General features: G+C 35.5%; 3 protein-coding genes across 4 annotated transcripts; all 3 read left to right on the top strand.

The window, feature by feature from the left end:
- Positions 1-3263: 3263 nt before the first annotated feature.
- LOC114521551 lies at positions 3264-5315 on the top strand. The gene is made up of 2 exons (XM_028542016.1): positions 3264-3437; positions 3780-5315. The coding sequence occupies exons 1-2, from the start codon at positions 3264-3266 to the stop codon at positions 5301-5303; spliced, it is 1698 nt and encodes a 565-aa protein (XP_028397817.1). The 3' UTR covers positions 5304-5315.
- Positions 5316-5343: 28 nt separating this feature from the next.
- On the top strand, positions 5344-20203 carry LOC114521340 (zinc finger MYND domain-containing protein 10-like). Of its 2 annotated transcripts, none has more exons than XM_028541747.1 (18): positions 5344-5396; positions 7618-7645; positions 14357-14471; positions 14897-14939; positions 15391-15456; positions 15557-15670; positions 16182-16235; positions 16526-16605; positions 16900-16951; positions 17221-17309; positions 17632-17672; positions 18018-18080; positions 18396-18478; positions 18619-18708; positions 18885-19010; positions 19122-19243; positions 19358-19483; positions 19601-20203. In XM_028541747.1, the coding sequence occupies exons 3-18, from the start codon at positions 14374-14376 to the stop codon at positions 19671-19673; spliced, it is 1320 nt and encodes a 439-aa protein (XP_028397548.1). In that variant the 5' UTR covers positions 5344-5396; positions 7618-7645; positions 14357-14373; the 3' UTR covers positions 19674-20203. The 2 variants fall into 2 exon arrangements, with proteins under 2 accessions (XP_028397548.1, XP_028397549.1); XM_028541748.1 differs by having other exon boundaries at positions 5352-5396; positions 7618-7641; positions 14353-14471.
- LOC114521341 lies at positions 11201-14117 on the top strand. The gene is made up of 4 exons (XM_028541749.1): positions 11201-11484; positions 12634-12737; positions 12912-12997; positions 13312-14117. Exons 2-4 carry the CDS (start codon positions 12645-12647, stop codon positions 13724-13726), a joined length of 594 nt encoding a protein of 197 aa, XP_028397550.1. The 5' UTR covers positions 11201-11484; positions 12634-12644; the 3' UTR covers positions 13727-14117.
- Positions 20204-20929: the final 726 nt, after the last annotated feature.

Genomic DNA, 20929 nt, shown 5'->3' on the forward strand with positions numbered 1-20929 from the left:
GTATATATTCAGAGATAAATTCTGAACCACACTACAATCACGGATAATTTTACTCAAAAGGATTTAGATCGCCGAACAAGCTGCTATTCTATAAATAAATAACAACAAAAATAACACATAATTGGGATCTGGGATTAAATGAAATATAAAAATTCATGACAAATCGAGTTGAGTTTAACAGCCTTTGTATAGGCTGATCTTTGATACAAGGTGAGCGCGTATTAATGTAAATTCCATAGGCGATGTCCAATTCAGTCCTGCGTGGGAGCAAAATTCTGGCGCATTTAAAAACGTTTGCCAGTGAGAGGACTTCAAGACGTTTGCGTACCTATAATAGCCTCGTTGATATCATTAGCAGAGTGATATCTAATTAGCATTCAGAGATTAAATGAGACTGACCTGTGTATAGGAGTATAATTGTGGTTCTACGGAATCACACAGAGCGTTCAGAAGAATAGAAATCTCGCAACAGTCTTCAACGAAACGGTAAAAATTTCGTATAAGACAAATCACCATGCATTAGTTGGACAGGAAAAAAGTTATCTTTCTGATGCGGAGGGAGCGTAATCCTTATCAACAAAATCAAAGACTAGATCTCGACAAAATGTTTGTACATCCACACTTACAAAAACACTGAAAAGTCGTGTCAAATATCTATTCATTGTAAACATAACACAAAGTCGTGAGCTAAAACAAAAAGCAAGCGATTTAAGCAGATAAAACTTTTTTGCATAGCCATATTTTTAGATTGGTTTCAAAATTTTTTATTTTTAGACTGGCTTAAATATTTTTTACAACATCGATAAAAGTATGCAGGAGGTTTTTATACGTGGTACTTGGAAGTTGGAATTTCAAACTTGAGAGGATTTCAAACGATTTTAACATGAATTCTTTATCTAAAAAATTGGCAAATTACGTGCATTTATACGAAAGCACATCCGCTGGTAGAGAATTCCAAACATTTACTTCGGGACTTCAAAACTAGAATTTTTTCCAGTTTTAAATGTTTTTGTTATGTAAAGCTTTATTGATTGAACTCCTTAAAACCGATTTGTCGGTATGTGATGAAAATAGTTTTACTGTTTTAATTCTTGACATCTTGTCGGCGAAATCTACCTGTCAGACTCTGATCAAATCAGGGGGCGGTTGTATGATAGCGCGCTATCTACCGGATAATGCATTTTTCAAGCGCTTTAAAATCGCCCGTTTTGGCTTAAACTTTAATTAAATCTCAGTATTGCTAAATTGAGGACCTTCTTTAATAATTGTTGCTTCCAAAGCTAAAATTTTATTGCTTTTCAAGCATTTTTAAGGAGGTTGAAAAGATCCGACTATCGGGTGGATAGCCTATCCATTCTCAAATTTTAGAACAATTCGGAATGTTTCTCTATGGGGGGCTAAGAAAACAGAAAAAGAACGAGAAAATTGCGGAGCGGAAGCAAGGAATTCTTCGTGACGGAAGTGTTTGTTCTTGACAACTCCTTAAGAGAGAGTACCGTTGGACAACTTAGAGCTCATACCATTGAGAATAAATGGAAAATTTATGAAGAGGAGAATATATACCTTGAAACAGCGCCAGTCCCTTCATTGAGCTGTTTGAGTACTATTCGCAACTCCGTTGATTTTGTTCTAAAGTAAAAACATCAAGCGTCGAACGTTAACATTCGGCAATAATTGGACTAAGTTCAGGTACGATATTTTAATCTACATCAATTACTATATGAGAGTATAAATGCTTTTTTTATAAGTCTGTCTGCTGTGGACAAAATACCACACTGAAATACCACACCGAAATAACCACACTGAAATAACTTTTCCGTTTAATTTCCTTTTACAAACTCGAACGATTTGTACCAGTATTTCGTTTCATCAGTTGACGTCCATCTTGTGCGTATTAATGTAAATTCCATATGAAATGTCCAATTCCTGCGTGGGAATAAAAAATTCTGGCGTGGTGTGCAAAGCGTTTGCCGGTGTGAGGACTTCAGGACGTTTGCGTACCGATAAATGCGGCTATAATAGCCTCGTTGATATCATTAGCAGGATGATATAAAAGGAGCATTTAGAGATTAAATGAGACTTACCTGTATATATATAGAAGTATAATTTTGGTTCTACGGAATCACACAGAGCGTTTACTGAAGAATAGAAATCTCGCAACAGTCTTTAACGAAACGGTAAAAATCAGTTCGTATATATGAAAAATCACCATGCATTAGTTGGCCAGGAAAAAGTTGTCTTTCTGATGGAGATGGATCGTAATCCTTATCAACAAAATCAAAGATCAAACTTTCACTTTATGTCAAGTTTAATTTCTAAATTCATCTGGCTTAAATATTTTTTACAACATTGATAAAAGTATACAGGAGGTTTTCATACGTGCATTGTACTTGGAATTTAACATTTGAGAGGATTTCTAACGATTTTTTAACACGAATTCTTCATCTAAAAAATTTGCAAATTACGTGCATGTATACGAATGAACATCCCCTGGTAGAGAATTCCAAACATTTAGCTTTGAAACTTCAGTTCAAAACAAGACCTTTTCCAGTTTTAAAGGTTTTTTAGGTAAAGGCTTATTGATTGAACTCCTTAAAATCGATTTGTCGGTATGTGATTAAAATAGTTTTGACGTCTTGTCCGCGAAATCTCCCTGAGTGTCTGACTCTGATCAGATAAGGGACCGGTTGTATGAAAGCCGGATAGCGCTATCCACCGGGTAGTCGCCTGTTGTTAATTGAAACTTTAATTAAATCTTAGTATCGTAGCTAGAGATTTGCCAGGCGGAAAACGGATTCTTATTATAAATATGAGAGCCCAACATATAACATTTAAGAAAGCCATCAAAACAATTTAAAGTTTAAAAGTAAATATATTTGTAACGTTTCGTCTTTAACCTAAGACATCTTCAGACAAGTGATATAAAATTACATGAGATTTGAGTATATATAATCTATATTAATCGAAACGTTACAAATATATTTACTTTTAAACTTTAAATTGTTTTGATGGCTTTCTTAAATGTTATAAATCTTATTATTCCTAAATAGAGGATCCTCTTTAATAATTGTTGCTTCCAAGGCTAAAATTTTATTACTTTTCAAGGCATATTTCGGAATCTTGAAAAAATCACTATCCAGTGCATAGCGCTATCAAGCCTTCGTACACCGGCCCCTGATCTGTATTTTGAGGTCACCTTTTGCCAGCTCACTGTAGATTCATATAAATTAAGAGAAATTTGTCAAACTTTAGAACAATTCGGGATGTTTCTCTCTGGGAGGCTAAGAAAACTGAAAAAGAACGAGAAGATTGCGGAGCGGAGGCAGAAAATTCTTCGTGAAAAAGAAGTGTTTGTTCTTGACAACTCCTTAAGAGAGAGTACCGTTGGACAACTTAGAGGTCATACCATTGAGAATAAATGGAAAATTTATGAAGAGGTAAAGTACACATTCATGCATGATGTTGAAAAAATTGTTGTCAAAATTGTCTAAAATTGCCGCAGTTGATATGGTTTTTGAAATCTTGATGAAGATTAAGCTTCTGCTCCGAAATCATAAGATACGATGATTGGCAATTTCATGATCAAATTATTCCCTACACCGTTAATTTATCAGCACGGCTAAAATGAATACCCATGCTCGGCCTGTGTTTTGGTAGCCTGGACACTGATGAAATTGGGTACGGGTACCAATTTCAACTGACGGTGCCAATAAATTGAATGTAGTAAACGGGAGCATTGTTATAGCATTATAGCAATTATATTTCTTGGATAATTTCAGATAAAGAAAGTTGGCTTCAAACATTTCATTGTCACATCGTTTTCCCATATGACCCGTGTTGGAGATACATTTATTCGTCAACTTGCCGAGAAAGGAGAAGATTTCAGCACATTCTACGCCTTTACTGAGTTTATCGAGTCTGTTGATAATCGAACCAGAATCGCTGACACCGAGACCATTCCAATTGGCCTGAAGAAGATGAAAGAATTGGGTATTCGAAATCCGATTATTGAAGCTGATTTGTTTTATCCCAGTATCGACTACAAAGTATTTAATGTTGAAGCAATTAACAAACTTTTCTCACAAAGAATGCGATGGGTTCGTGAAAACCTTTCAAAAGACGCCAACATTTTCATCAATCTGCGTGATATCGCTGATGCCATAATTAATAAACCAAGGCGCGTGTTTAAAGTTGTAAAGTACCTTTCCTCATTACCAGAAAACCAGCGTCCTTTTGGTTTAATCTTCGAGGAGCCAACTGGAAACTACTTGTCAGATCAACTTGCTTTTTGGACCGCTGCAGTGCGTAAAGAGATGAACGAATGTGGTTTCCAAGACGGCCATTTGTTAGTTCACATTCACGAGAAGTGGGGGATGGCTCAAGTCAGTCAGTTAGAATGTCTGCTGAATGGAGCTACAGGTATCTGGTGTAGTGTATGTGAAGAAGGAACAGCCTTGGGTCATGCATCTTCTAGTGTGACCTTATTGAATCTGATTCGTTTGGGTAACCAACGTGTCTTGAAACAATATAACTGTGTACAGCTACGTCAAGCTGCTCAAGAAGTGACAAGAATAACAACTGGTTGCGAACCACATCCTAAACAACCCGTGTACGGCGAACGAGCAATAGATATTGTTTTAGATTGCATGGGTTTAAATCCTGGAGGTGATAGTTTTTGTATGGCAACATTTTTTGGAGAAAAACCATTGATGAGGATAACAACGCTTGCATCACCAAGAATGATCGTTGAAAGACTGGAAACGTTGTTTGGCGAAAATGCTCAGTTCACAGAAGAATATGCAGAGAGAATGCGTGAGGTGATGTTGGAAGATCTTCATGAGGATAGAAAAGAAGAGTACATGAGTAAAGTTGGTCTGGCTATCCTGTTTGATCGGTCTGGTGGCAAACTTACTGAAGCAATGGCTAAAGCGATTGAAGACGAAATGCCCAAAACACTTCATAGTCAGAATCTTATTGCTGAAATACGAGAATCGTGGGACGAATGGGATATACGTGATGGTGAGAAAGATGATCAATTAGAATTCGATGCGTTTTATAACGGCTTCATGGCGCCATATTTTGGATGTTACCGATGCGAGCCTACCGAACGTGCATTGAAAGCAATTGATATGGATCAAGATGGAAAGGTGGACTGGAATGAGTTCTCGCTGTATCTCAAGTGGGCGATTCGTGAATATCCAGATATCAAAGATTCAGAGGAATTGCTTTCTGTAGCTTTTCATAAGGGTCTCATTCCATCCATGCAAGATGAAATTTTAAATGAGGACGAAATTGAAGCCTAAGTTTCTGGTCCAAGCCACTGACCTATACTAGAGTCAGTGGTCCAAGCTGACCAAGAAACACCATAATTACTGTTACTACCAGTCTGACAACTCGGCCCAAGCACTGAGCTATATAATAATTCCTGGAGGACCGGCTCCTAATGTTTTGAAATACAAAAAGTGAAGCAAAAAACATGGCGGATTTTGGCCTTTGCTGACGCCAGATTGACGCCACTGGTTCTTATTTGCAATGGTAGTTACCACTGACCAACCGCGATCCAAAGCATGAAAAAATGCGAGCACCCTCCTGGTTTTCGATAAAAACAGGGTTTGGTTTTTACGAAATTTTTTGTTTTTGAACAAAAACATGGATTTTTTTCCTTTTTTGCTGGTTCTTTTCAACTTCAACAAAGAAGCAGCTATTTGCTCTGCTTGTTCCTACCGCAATTTACTCATTAAAGAGGAAATTTTTGGCGATTTGCACTCAGGTAAGAGTTTTAAAAAGGCTTTCGCAATTTTGATGTTTGAACTCTGAACGTCAAGTAAAAAATATAGCTTCGTAGTTCGACGGCTATGAAAGATCTGAAAACAGAAATGATATATTTACTAACATTTAATTTGTTTAACTAAACATATTTCTATTAATATTTGTTTATCCATTATATTTTACACTGATTTAAATCCATGTAGTTGAGCCAAAACTAAGGTCTAACCAGATCAATCATCAATGTGTCTATAGCCCATCTTTTCATGAAAAATCATACAAGATATATTAGATCAAAGTATATAAAGGATGCAATAGGAACAAAAATATAATCTGAAGGAGCAAGGTCTGAGAATAACTTGCCTAAATTCACTCACACTTCCAACTGAGGCATCATCATGGCCTCAGTAGCTGACACTAAATTATCTGTACTAATTTTGTCAACACTTACAGGGTGTATTATACATACAGTTAATCTCTGACATATCTTTCTTTTTGCAGGGATAACATAGGGTTTGGTAGATCAAGTGGAGGCATGTTATGCAAAATTCTGGAGAATTAAATTGAGACAACAATACTATTATACCCATGAACTACACACATTCTTAAATACAGAAACTGTTTTATTATTTTTACAACTTACAATGTTTTATTAAAAGAAAATAAATATTACAATTGGTAAGCCTTTGTTTATTTCATTTCCAAAGAACCTTTCCAGTCATTGCAGGCTAATCTGGGAGAAGCTGGTTAGCCCCTTTTGCATATAATCAATAATAATTACCATGGCTATCTTGGCCTATAAACATCCCTGGTTCTAATCTTCCTTAATGCAGCCTCTGCATTATCATTTGCAAATATAGAAAAGCATATGACCTGCACAGGGGCCATAATTATTGGTTTTATACCATGGAAAGAGCATAGCCTGTGCAGTCAGACAATTATAGTGTTGACCACTGCATGGTGCTGACTCCTGGAAGCTTTCAATTTAATAGTTCATCCTTATAGGTTTAAGCTAATAAGCTCATCAATATACATGATATATGCTGATATAGTTCAGTACAGAAAAACTATTTCTTCTGGCTAATGAAATCCAGCTAAACAAATAGGCAGGCTACCCTTGGTTGAAATTGCACATCTTCATCCTCCCAATGATTCTTAGACCCTGTTTCTTTGGACTTGAATTTACATCATGTTACCTTTTAGCGTTCTTTGGAAGAAAATGCCTGTAATATATGTATGTAATATGTAAAATAAATTACTTCCAAACTATAGGGTAATCTTTTTAGTAGTTGTTCAAACTTCAAACTATACATTTGACTTCTCGTGCCGCCGTCTTTTGGTCAAATATTAAAATATATAAGCAACGACATCTATCTAAAGACTGTTAACGAAAAAAAATGGTGAAATTTTATCGAAAAAATGAAATTTATGAATAATATATTTACCTGTCAGTCAACTGCATTTTCGTTTCGGCAAATTTCTTGAAGTTTTATTATATATTTCTGGTATTTGTTTCCTGTTTTTGACAGAAGTAACGTGTACGACTTTCATATCTTCACAAAAACGTCGAACGATATCTGATCAAAAAGTTTTCAGTTCAAAAATATTGACTGACGTTTAAATTTTTTTCGGAAAATATAATAATCAGAACTGAATACTATTTTTAACAAAAACCAGGGGGGAGTGCATTTGTAGCGGGCTCAGAATTGAGCCTTGGTCAGTGGTAACTACCATGGCGAATAGGAACCAGTGGCGTCAATCTGGCGTCAGCAAACGCCGAAATCCGCCATGTTTTTTGCTTCACTTTTTGGTCGCGAGCCGGTCCTCCAGGAATTATATTATAGCTCAGTGGGCCCAAGTCACCAAGACTGATACGCATACGCCACTGAGCTATATAATAATTCCTGGAGGACCGGCTCGTCATTTTTCGGTAACTTCGCCGCCATCTTTTTGAAGCAAAAAACATGGCGGACTTCGCCCTTCTGCGCAACCGCAGAAGCTTTGCTGACGCCACTTGGTTCCTTTTGGCCATGGTATTTACCACTGACCAGGCTCAATTATGAGCCCGCTACAGCAGTATTCTCCCCCCTGGTTTTTGTAATTAACAATTCCCCCCCTGGTTTTTATATATTTTTTGCCGTGAAATCTTTTTTGTTTTTGAAATGTTTTTTGGTTGTTTTTTTGATATTTTTCGCACTGACATACAATAAAGTTTTATTTTAAGATGAATACAAGTCATACACGCTGTTTTTGCCAGTGCGGGAACAAATATATATTAAAATATCGAAAAATGTGGACAAACTAAAGATTTTAATACTGACACGAACTGACAGGTTTATTATTTTATTTTCGTAATAATATTTTTGTTATTTATACTTTCCAACATGAAAGTTTACAAATGTTTGAATGTTTTGGCACTATCCTTGCATATTTTGAAGACAACTAGGAATTTATGGGCAACAATTTGACTTTTCTAAACCCTAAACTGATGAATTGCAGGAAGTATGTAATCAGTATTCAGTGTGTGATGTTGTCTTCAAGACTTTATATCTATGCACAATCCAAAGTTCAGGCAAAATGCTGGGCAGCTGACTAATACTAAGTGCAGCAATATAGTTTCAACCAAGAATCATATTTGCATAATATACTTTTCATTCAAGTCATTAACTTGTACCTTAATAAACCTTAATAGGCTTTAAAAGTTTTCGGCATTCTCTAATTGCATCCCTGGACCCCTGGTCATAGTAAAGAATAACATTTATCCCTCCATAGGCTCCACTGGTTAGCCTAATGAATATAACCCCTTTGGAGGTTGATACCATAAACAGAAAATTACAAAAGTTGCTGCAGATTGAAGACACACTGCTCAGTCAATGCATGTTTATATTTATTTCATTAATTAATAAATATGACAAATGGTATAAAAACACCAGCCAACAACAAAATCAGATAACATGGAAATGAAGAATAACAATGCACAGTCATAAAATGCATGAACTTCATCCTGAAAAATAAAAATGGAGATATGATCAAGATTTATTTGCAAGGTGCAAGAAGCTAAAAAATAAATTAAAAGCTGCGATAATTGATCATTTCACTTTGGGTTTGACAAGGTAAACAAGATAATATATTAACTAGGCTTTAACAGGGCTCACTATCAGAGGGTGGAATTAATTTACACTGTTTACAGCATTTTATTATTTTGTATCAGCACCCTCAGATCATGTTAATTGATGTTGGGTGGGATCAATAGAAGAGTGACTATAGTAGACTCACTGGGGGAATGGTTTACCTATTAACATTGATGTTTGCTATCATGAAAACAACATAGACCAAACTCAAAAGATTGACACTGCCAGGAATTTAATTTTTTCCCCACACAAGTTAAGAAAAAATGATAAAATTTGGGTATATAACATTGCATTGACAGCACTGTAATGTCCCAAAAGGCGAAAATAGTATCTTTGCTGTTTGTACCACACGTTTTGAGGCTTTGGTAATCAGTTTATACTATAGTCCAACTCAAAAGGCCAAAAAACGAAATTGTTTATAGTAAAAAAAGTTGAAAAACGGCTTACCTCAGTTACCTGGATGTTATAAAATAAGAGCAAAATGAGAAAATTCACCATACCGATAAGTGAATTAAGCCATTCACAACGTCAGACGCAGAGCACGAAGCTACGTGTCCTTTCCATTTGTTGAACAGGGAAAAAGAGAGACACTTTTATCCATTTTATATGAAAAACAAAAAATATATACGGAAAGCTGAAAATATTTTCATAAAAATCGGGAGGGTGATGGACACAGTCACAGAGTACTACACAGAGGTGGAACTCGCGGCAAATCTTGTCCCCCTGTTTTTAATGCGCATGCGCTAGGCTCTGGCAAGTGTTTTTGCACTTTTTAATAAGGAAAATTCGATTTTTTAGCAGAAAAAATGCAATTTTAAAGCCATGGGTCTTTTGCTCTTCGTTTTTTTGACAAATTTTATTTATCCATCCGACATTGCTCCTTTTGGATTAAAAATGACTGCGATAATACGAATTAAAACGGAAAAAAACGGGAAATACAACCACGAGGAGTGCGATTTTCACACGAAGCTTCTAGAACTGCCAGGTAAAAATTCAAAGTTTGGTATTTCATGTAATAAATGTAGGTCTGTATGACTATATTTCGCCAACATACAGTCATATTTTTTTTCTAGATGGCAAAACAATCTCTCAAAGTTAACTTTGAGCAGATGACATATCAAGACATTGAGTTCTACTGTTCAACAGTTCAAGATAGCAAGTTTATGGCTATTAAAAATGTTTTACAACGTATACGCAGTTTACTGATATTTGTGAACCCTATGTTGTCTCCTATGCGTATTATTATTTCACTTTGGACACTTCGGACCCCCTTTGGGCCGGTACCAATGGAAATTCTAGAACTGAATTATCTAGCAGCAGCAGCAAGGTTAGACAATGGTTCAGAATTATAGCTTGCATATCAATATAAGAAATTTATGTTATTCATATATAGGTAAGCTTTTATATTACCCTTATGCATTAACTGCTCAAATTATTTAGGCTTCGTCTAAATTCATTCATGTAATTAATCTCAACAAAAAGCCTTGTTCTTGAATCTATCCATGCAATGCACATTCTACAACATTGAAACTCCATGTAAAAGGGAAGGTTAGGACACATTCATCATCATATTATAGTTTCAGAGCACAAAATATTTATATTTTTCATTAAATACTCACATCCAAAATTGGAAAATAGCTTTCAATCTTCTCATAGAAACCACACAGAATTGCATAATTAATTTTAGATTAGATTGGAAATTGATTTGCATGTCCTTCATATTACAATCATGTATGAACTGAAATTAATATCTGTTAGCATTTACCATTTGTGTGTGAAGTTGGATTTATACTCATGTAAAAAGTATTGTATAATTATATAGGTAAAAGTTGTATTTGTTTATTGTAAATCCTTTGAATTCAAGTTCAAGATTCGAATAAAAAACATGTAGTTTTTGCTAGTTTTATGGCAAAATAAATTATTTTCAAAGAAATTTTTTCGTGTGTTTTGAATTGTAGAAATAACACATCAATCATGCTTGTTTTAAGATCAGCTCAGATGTTTTCTGGATGGAAAAATAACTGCCTAATTAATAATCGGCGACGATGTTGGCAATCAACTTGATATAAAGAAAATCATTCGCGCTTGTATTTCTTACTTCTTTAACCTAACGCATATATTTTTTACAAAAAAACAACCATTTACCGTTTGTTTTTAAAATTTAGGCGCAAAAATGCAGATCGATAGAGCCAGCTTTAAAATATTAACAATTTTCGTCTTTCGAACGCCTTTTTCCCTTACTTTAGAGTCAAAATACACTTGCCAGAGCAATTTGCGTGGCGCGTGAAATTAGTCCAGTAATTTTAGGAGATTTTTTTGTTAAGGTCGGAAAAAAATAGTAAAAAGTTGAAATTTGCAGTATGCAATCCTTTAACCGTTCTCAACAACATACTAAAAGTCCTCATGTATCCCGCTTGAGCTTTTGTTGTATTAACGCCAGAACCATACACTACCTTTGAACGGAAATTTTGGCAGATTGAATACATTTTGTTGGATTTGGTTGGATTTGGCAGTTCAAAAGTGGAAGCACTGACAATAACAATTGTCTGCAGACGCTGCGAATTGAAAATATCTCAGTTAAAAAAATGTAAGTATATGTGCAAAAAACCTTTATTTTCTTCAGAATTTACACTATATGTTAAACTCTACCTTCGGTATGCAACAAAAGCTGTATAATATATGCCAGTCTGCAAAGTTTACTTTTTAACCGGATATCGATTCAGCCAGGCACATGTAAATGTACGCCAATTTTGGAAATGTATATGTGCAAAAGTTCCAAATACATTTATTTTTTAGACTTTAGTATAAATATATTTGGTCCAATTTTGCAAACTCTGAATAATTACTTCTAAAGGTAAACAAATGTACGCCATATGTACGCCAAAATTTGTGTTTGTACACCGGACAAGTCCGGTGTACACACTTTACTTTCCAGGCTGGTAATATATGCATTTGGCAACTGGATTTAAGTTTATAGCTATAGAGTATAGTCATACGTTTCTACACTCTACAGATCCCTTGCGTTGTTTATGATTTGGTATTTTTAAAAGGCAAATTTTCCAAGCTCCCAAGAAAGCTTAGTTATTATATATGCATTGTAGCATACAATAGCACAATGGCGCACATATTCTTTGGTCATATATGATCGGAATTTAATAAATGCAAACAAGGCAAGGGTCTGTTGCGCTATAAAAATTTGTACTACCTTGCTTGCTATTTGAAGCCCTTGTAATGTGTCATCCAAAGAAATATTAGATTACTAGTATGGAATGTTTATAAATTCGCCATATAGAATAGACCTTTTCGGTAATTACGTCACAACTACATTGAAGCGAGGCTTCTAAATAAAAGCAATATCGCTTGGCCTCTCAGCCTCGCTTCCGTGTAATTTTGACGTAATTACGAAAAGGTCTATTTGACTGAATGACCTGTTGGCATTTTCAAAAAACAGTGGAGCCTCCCCATGTTGTAAACATGATTAATGTAGAAAGTATCGCGGGCTTATCTTGCTAACAATATTATTATAGTCACCAAATTATTGCATTGATTTTTAACGTTTATTCATTAAAACACAAATTAAGTGTGAAATAAAATATATTAAGCCATTGCCAGAAATCAAGGACAGTTTCTGCACAGTTACAACGTGTTGCCTCGCGGGCGCAGATATAGCACTTTTGATTTTTAAGACTTTTCGATTACATCGCCATTCATTAAACAGTTTTTTACCCATACTCAGACTTTCGTAAAATGGTAAACAATCGAAGGAGCAATATGCTGAGAAGTTCGAAGAAACGTTTTGAAGTGGAAAGAGTTATTTTTCGCAGATATCATCGTAGAAAGGTGTGCATAATATGTTTTCATGAGCGCTCAAAATATTTATATTACAATGTCAATGACATTGACAACGACAGTCTATTTATTGTATTTCACTGTCTCTTGTTTTACTTAAAAAACTTAGATTGGAAACTTTTTCGGGCTGTTTATTATCGTTTATTAATGACTTGTCATGTTTAGGTAGAATATTATGTAAAATGGAAAGGGTATAGTTCTTTAGCAAACACGTGGGAGCCTGAGGGGAATCTTAATGCAGCTGCAATCAGGTATCTATTTTTCTCTTTTCTCCTATAAAGTGGATAAACTGTAGTTTTTAATTCATCATCGAGATTGAAACGGATAGATCTGTTCTTAATTTGAGGCTGCTTTATTAATTGGGCTATTGTATTAAAAAATCATACCTTTGACCCTGTCGAGGACGTCTGTTTTCAGGATTTATCTCTCTGGAAATCAAAACAAATTGTGGTCTGTGTAACTAATCCCTTTGAAAAAGTCCTCAACCCCCTAAATATATTTCTAGCAGAATCTGCATGACTATAGTTAGCATAGTTCAATAAACGATAAACGTTTCTTTTAATAGAGCTTATAATAATCCACAACCTTCACTTGAAGCTATTGAGGAAGGGAGAGATTTCTTACTTTGTGGAATACAAAAACAGCTGAAATCGAGAAGCACTGTACCAACTGTCATCTCATTTCGGCGTGATGTGTTTAATTATCTTTTCAATGGAAAGGGGAAACCAGGCAATGACAGAAATTCACTTCTACTTGAAAGAAATGATTTTAATCATTTCCGTAATCCAGAAATGGATGGAGAACATATTTTTGATGAAAAGAGCGAAGGCATTGATGTTATTTCCGATTCGCCGATATTGGAAAATGAAGCATTTGATGTCCATGTGCCTGACGAAGAGTTGTCAATAGACAATCAATCTGATGAACTTGAATTTCCATCAGCAACTGCGAATCCACGAAAGCGGAAAAGTAAAACATAAACATATCGGGACAGTGTACAGTCTTTCGTGTAATAGAGTTGGGTGGAACCCCTGGCTAGGATTCTTGTGAAACGTGTTTTAATAATATTCACTTGTCAACTTTACTGTGAAAATTCCAGTTGTTACTTTGTGTCAGGTAATTTTGTATGTTATCGTGCTTATGACGTCATAATATTGCTGTTTAGTCTAAAGTAATAATTTTACGTACCAAAACATATTTTAAAAAATCCATATTTAGCGCAAATATAAGTAATGACGTCATGACCTCATAACGGCAGAAGCTCCAGTCGGATACATGAGGACTTTTACTATGTTATCAAGGTCACTGAAATGAGTGAATACCCCAATTTTCAACTTCTTACTAATTTTTTCCGACCTTTTTTACCATTTTGACTGTACTAAAATGGCGTAGGCAGGGGGACAGCAACATCAAAGGGTTCCGCCTTCCATAACTGTATATCATTAAACTGTGACACAGTTTTTCACCTTGTACCGCGGTATGTCAGTGGTAACTACCATGAGCAAAAGGAACCAAGTGGCGTCAGCAAACGCCGAAATCCGCCATCTTTTTGGCTACGCTTTTTGGTGGCGAACCGGTCCTCCAGGAATTATTATATAGCTCAGTGGCATACGCGGTCTAATTCAATATGGCCGCCAATGTGTCCCAAATTTTATTGGCAACTGAGGCAGAGTTATATGTACAAGAACTGAAGCCATATAATATTAAGGACTTGGGTGATGCTAAGTATGGAATAATTTTATTTAATTTTAGATATTATTCATTGTGCAATAAATGAAATCTCTGATATTCTCCATTGTACACTTCCTAAAATCTATACAATTTTGATATACAATCTGTTTGATCGTCTTTAGTCTTTACAAACATGTAGCAAAAAGTAGGCTGCATGGGGTTATAGTTGAATAATCGGGCATACTATAATCCAGATTGCCGATATACATGGTGCACGGTGTAGCCGTTGATGTTGTTCTACTACTTGTGATTTATAAAATTACCCCAAGTCCAAGAACACATCAAATGCTAGTTTGAGATTGGCTCAGTTCTCCAGCTCTAGAAATTGATTATTGATGGTTATGATGTGTGGCAATTTACAAGATTTTGTCTGGATGGTCCACTCTTTCTGTTTCTTTTAATGTAAAGAATATCTTTAGGTGGCATGTTAACCATGAACACATTGAAAAGCTTAATATGCAGGTATACTATATAGTTGTCTAACTTGCCTTTTACTTTGAGTTGAGAAATATTACATATTTGTAATTTGTACCAGCTTGAGTATTGGAATTTGGACTAGTAAACCAAAGGGTATTGTTTTGATTCCAACTGTGGTCAAGCAAATCTTCAGCTTGCCTGGTTGCCAACAGGGTCATCACAAGCCAATTGTTTTCTTTATCCGTCCCAAACAAATCTTAGCTCCTACTGTAAGCTTTGTGTGCCTCCAATATTTTATCAAATATCATATATTTCATATAATATTGGAATAAATCTTAGATTTGTTGATTAGCAAATTCAATGAAATTAGAGTCATGCATTGTTCACATTATTTTCAATGAAACTGGTTAAACTATTTTTCCTGGAAACAAGCTGTACCTATCTAACTGTTTTTTCCCAAACTCTATTGCCAATTTATTCTTTGTGTGAATTAAAGGCAATAATGAATGCTTCAATGAACACGGATGAGTTCGTGAAAGAGTTGCTTATTTCATACGAAAAGGTAATAAATCTTTATAAATTTTACATCCAAACTCCACACATGCAAAATTTAGAAGTACACCATTTGTAATTTTAAAATTGTTTTACATGCATGATTTTAGATTCCAGTTCTCATTCATGATGTTTTAGTCAGTGAGATATGGAGAAATAAAGTGCTTCCATTAATACTTGATTCTGAATTCAAGCCTGGAACGACCTTGCCTATTTACATGGTGGTATGATTTATAATCAAAGGTTTAGAATATTTGTTGCAGAGTTAGTTATATTACCATTAATATATGCAATTTCCTTTTTAAAAACAATATGGATACATTGAAGTTTTGCTTCAAACTGTACAGGCCCTTGATTGTTTGAGCACATCTTTTTGCCCCAAAATATTTCTTCTTTTCACATTTCTATCCCCCAACACATTGTAGTTTCTGACATCTCATCTGACGTATTGAATTGGATATAGAAATTTAAATACTTATGAAAGAGAAAAATTTTCATAAAAACGCCACCCACCTCTTTCCGGGCACTCACGATCGTATAGGAAGAGCTTCTACTTAGGAGAGTAGTTTCTACTGGCTACATGCATACATACAGCCAGGGTCTGGACAAATTCGAGATTGTGGTGTTGGAATTCGTTTCGTTCCGTCTGAGGTCTAAAGCTTGTCATGATTAAGAGAAGAAATATCCGCGCCTGCAAAGAAGGCTAACTTAATGCTGACCTGTTATTATTTCTAGTTGTTTCACGAAGTTAGCCTAATAAGTCTACTGGAGACGACAATGTTTTATAAAGTAAGGCCATTGTGTACTCTTCTTTTAGTGTAACAAGTTATTAACTTAAGACGCCATTAGAAGTCTTAGAAGACAACGTTCACACGGGCCGATTGGCAGTGCTAATTTGCTCCCTGACAACTCGTATACTGTTGCTCGCAAATCGTTCACTAATTGACCTCTACAACTCGTATACTGTGCTTTTGAACTTATATGTTGTCCTGCACAACTGATACAATCCCACAATACAACCCATGTGTGCGAACTTCCTATACAAACCGTCCTATTTGAAATGAATTGCACATTTTTAGGAGAGTTGTGAGGCAGCTGGTGATAATATTATCGATCTGGTGGATTTCTGCCATAGACAAATAGCTTGTCTTATAGCAAGGTACACTTAGCGAAATATATTAATTGGTAAAACAATCAAATGCATGAAGAGCAATGCTCTGGGGCAGGATCTCAGTTACTGGAGAGCTATATTCTGGGCATGACCCTTCCAGGTTACCATTGAAGAGCAATGTTCTAGGGACAGAATCCTACATTGAATAATAGCAGTGCTCCGGGACAGGATCCCACCATGGTAGAACATTGTCCTGGGATGGGATCCCGCCGTTATCGAAGGGCAATGCTTTAGGACTGGATGCATGCTTTTAAAATATATTTATCTATTATTTACTCACAGAGAGGAATGTGATGACGAAAATAAAAATCAGGAAATGAACTCGACTGTTAAGGTTGGTACCTGGTATGACTATTTTTCAATTATAGCAAAAGAAATTGTTCTGGCCTTGCAATAATTGGTATCACCAGTAAACTGTGTCTACACGCAAAATAATCGTCAAATAATCCATAAGTTATAACTCTAATACCGTTGAGCACACGAACATTTTACATTCGTAAACTTTCTTCTATTCCAACTGCACTTACGTGCTCCGTTGCCCTGTGGCGAGAGATCAATGCCACCGGACGATGCATGGCTTATTTTTCACTTTAAATTCAACAGGAGTTGGTTGATCAAGCTGAAGAGATAAGATTTAACGTCAGTGTGAAAGCAGTTTCTATACTACGTTACATTTTAGATCATATGTCCAGGTAATGTAGTGTATAATAGTGTATACGTACGATTTTGTTAACCAGAGGCGCCGGAAGACATTTAGAGCAGTGGGGTCAGAGTTTTAGTAAAGGGAACATAACGTAATTATAGCATAGTCTTAACTTAAAAGTTGAGATCAAATGGTAAATGTATGTATGGTACTATTATTATATGTTAGTGCAAATTATTGTATGGTGCAAATTATATAATATAGTGAGCGAAGGGCCAAGGAGGCAGCTTTCCCGTGGTCCAGGCGCCTCTGTTTGTTACAAAGTTCTTCCTGCTAAAAATTAACTAATTACACATTGTTTTATTTCATAGTCTGTCATTGAGTGTTATGACTAGAATACTGAATACTCATGGTAAGAATAAATAGAAAATTCCACTTTCCCGTGTCGTATTAGCCTTTCTCACGATGACGTTTTTGGGGTACTTCTAATTTTCTTAAATAAGTTTAAAAATTATAACAACATGAAAAGCTATTTTTTTAGAATCAGCAGACCATTTGAAGGAAAATTTCAGCCTAAAAAGATAGTCGCCGTTACGAGGTCTTACGTTGTTTGTCTTAAAAAAAAGGACCCAAAAAATGGCGGCATATATTCGTCATCGTGAGAAAGGCTAATTAGGCCCAGCAAGCTAGAATGCACTTTTTGCCTAAACTCCTTCTGGTATCGATCTTACAGATTCTCATTAATTATTTATTTTAGATATTCCAGTGGCTTTAGTGCAATTAATCGAGAAACCTCCGTGGGTTAAGAGAGACAAGGAAGGTATATATATTTGAAATATGTTAACAAGAGAATGAGATTATGAAGTATACATAGGGCGCTTTCCATTATACGGTAAAAATGGTCAGACCGGTTCTGTTGTATTTCAGTCAAATTACTGGTATTTTAGAGTGTTTCCAGAACTCTGCATTCAAGTATATCGCCAGTTATTTACATCTGCTTAGCACGGGAAATGGAGTTTCACCGCTTTATTTTTAACGAAATACTCTATTTCAATTCAAAATATGACCGGTTTGACCATTTTTGGCCGCTTAAAAGAAAGCGCCCTTATACATTTTTATAACAAAAATTTTGTAGGAAAGCTGCTAAAGTTTATTGACGGAAAGTGGAAGCGTTTGCCAGATTCAGAAAGGTTGCACATTACCAAAAATGAAGGCCAGGTGCTGTCTCTTCAGACTTCAGTAACATAAATATACTAGTCTTCCGTTGTGCAAAAAAGTGCGTGTTTATATTACTTCTGTGAAAGACATGGCTATTTCACATACGAGTGTTTGCTATATTTTCGCTTTCTTTCTTATAGGTTTGGCTTTCGCTGTTTCATTTGTTGATGGATCCTGAATGCAGACGGAAATATGAATTAAACACCTACAATAAAACACAAATTTTAAAGGTACCGTAATCAAAATTCTGAATTTAGTTGAGTTATCTTTTACCATAGAATCTCGTCCCGTAAAATTTGTTGAACTTTTTTTAATCGACTAAATCTATTGAAAAAATTTATAATCCACCATTCATTTTAAATTAATGTTAGAGCATGAATGTATTGTTTTCTCTTTCAATGAACAGCTTCGAGGTTATTTGAATGAAATTCTGCTTGACCAAATACCAAATCTTATCGATTTACAAAGATATTTGGAGCATCTTGCGGTTCTTGAATTACCAATAGCAAAGAGAGACTTGGTTTTGGAACAGGTAAGTGTAAGGTGCTTGATTATTGCATGATCATGATCTGTCAAATGAAATGTACCATCATGGAGCAAGGAAAGCAACACTTCTATCAACTTATCTCTATTTTCATTCCAGGTCCCTGAAATACGAGAAAAACTTTTAAAAGAGAATAAAAATACGTGGGAAAAGATTGCAAAACATCAAATAAACCATTATTTTAATCCGTCAGGTCAACAGCTAAAGAATCATGCCGAAATGTATGTGAAATAGTACAAAATGTTAAAATTTTACAAATGGTATGGAGTAGTCCCATTTAATGTGTTTTTGAGAGGAATAACCTTTATCCTATGGTTTTTTTGCAATGCTTTTAGATGGGCGAAAACATACAATATAGAATCTCTTGAAGGATTGATTAGTGATCCACCTAAATGTGCAAATTGTGGCCAGTCAGCAAGCAAAAGGTGCTCCAGATGTCAAAATGAGTGGTACTGTAAAAGGTATAACACACTATATATTTGCATAATTGGCATTCTTAAGAATGCACGGCCAGGAATATTTTGAGAAACAGTTTGGCCGAGTTTGAGTTGTATGAACAAGATGTTTCACTTTTGTAGGGAATGTCAGGTGAAACATTGGAGTAAACACAAGGTATCGTGTAATTTATTGGCTGAGGTGAAGTCAAAATGACCTGTACGGCATAAGAGAAGATGACAACGAAAGAAAATGACTTCAGTGAAAAAAAATTAAAGCAAGAATGCCAGTTCATCAACGTAGTTCAATCTATGACACACAGAGTATTTTATTTATTTATTTATTTATTTATTTATTTATTACACTACGATTCCTGGACCTATACTCATTCTCTCCGGTAAAGACAAATCAGGTCTTTCCCATCACCACAATGTCGATCACTGACGATGATTTTAATTTTTAATTTTTTTTAAAACCGTTTTCGTCACTTGTATCGTTTTGACGCCTTGTGTACACGACCGAAAGGAACCTATTTCCAATATTCTAGAGGATTTTAAAGGGTCTTAATTTCGAGTGGTATTATACACACTTCAAATTCAAGCCAATATATTGCATTATATGATACTTCTGCACCCGTTTTTGGGCAAAGGACAGCGTTGTACTTTCTTTCCTTGTCCTCGGAGTTTTCGTATTCATGTATATTGTAAAGCAATTATATAGTTAATATATATAGTTATTATAGTTGATATAGTTAATATACTTTTTACGCATCTTTTTTATATTTTGGTCAAATCGTCTAACTGTCCTAAACTTTCTTCAATTATGCCGATTTAGATTGTGTACTTTGTGATTGTGATTTTGTCGTTAAACATACCCACCTTAACGGGGCCCGGTATTTTAACTCTCACATTGTCCTTTCGGTAGTGAGTATGCCTGCAGGATGGCCAGATCCCTGCCTCTTCGTTTTATCACGAAGGCCGCGGAACTAGGGGGAACCTTTATGGGCGTCAGACTTCGTGATAAGCAGGCAATTTATGCTCGAAATTCGGACAGTTTTTTTGTTGAAGTCAGCGTTTAGTCGGGCCATTCTTGCTGAAATTATTTGTCCACCTCTCAAAGTTTTTGGGCGTGTACGCTTATGCGACAGAAAGCCCCCTGCTCTTTGGGCAGTGTGGGCTTTTTACTGTAAACGTGCCTTTCCTTAGAATTGCATTTCCCACTATGAATGCGCCTGTTTATTGTCCTAGGTAGTCTAATATTCAGGCACGCCAGTTTGATTTGCTAACTCGCCAATAAACAAATATTAAGTATGCCCGGGCTTGGTTAATTTGGTTGGTCTACGCTTGATCGGCCCTATTGGTGGGTTTAACATATTGTTTTCATAGTGATTTGAGCAAGGGTCAACCGTAACTGTTTCGACATTATGCTGAACAGGAGTGAGCAAATGATGAGAAATTGCGTATATTTGCTAC

This window comes from Dendronephthya gigantea, unplaced genomic scaffold, assembly GCF_004324835.1.
Source record: "Dendronephthya gigantea isolate DGI-Jeju-01 unplaced genomic scaffold, DenGig_1.0 000020F, whole genome shotgun sequence".
NCBI lineage: Eukaryota > Metazoa > Cnidaria > Anthozoa > Malacalcyonacea > Nephtheidae > Dendronephthya > Dendronephthya gigantea.

Coding starts and splice junctions, on each gene's coding strand:
- LOC114521341 (XM_028541749.1), top strand. CDS start 12,645: ATGGTAAACAATCGAAGGAGCAATATGCTGAGAAGTTCGAAGAAACGT. Junction 12,738..12,911: donor GCAGATATCATCGTAGAAAG/GTGTGCATAATA, acceptor TGTCATGTTTAG/GTAGAATATTATGTAAAATG. Junction 12,998..13,311: donor CTTAATGCAGCTGCAATCAG/GTATCTATTTTT, acceptor TTCTTTTAATAG/AGCTTATAATAATCCACAAC.
- LOC114521551 (XM_028542016.1), top strand. CDS start 3,264: ATGTTTCTCTCTGGGAGGCTAAGAAAACTGAAAAAGAACGAGAAGATT. Junction 3,438..3,779: donor AATGGAAAATTTATGAAGAG/GTAAAGTACACA, acceptor GGATAATTTCAG/ATAAAGAAAGTTGGCTTCAA.
- LOC114521340 (XM_028541747.1), top strand. CDS start 14,374: ATGGCCGCCAATGTGTCCCAAATTTTATTGGCAACTGAGGCAGAGTTA. Junction 18,081..18,395: donor GGTTAAGAGAGACAAGGAAG/GTATATATATTT, acceptor AAAATTTTGTAG/GAAAGCTGCTAAAGTTTATT. Junction 18,709..18,884: donor ATAAAACACAAATTTTAAAG/GTACCGTAATCA, acceptor TTCAATGAACAG/CTTCGAGGTTATTTGAATGA.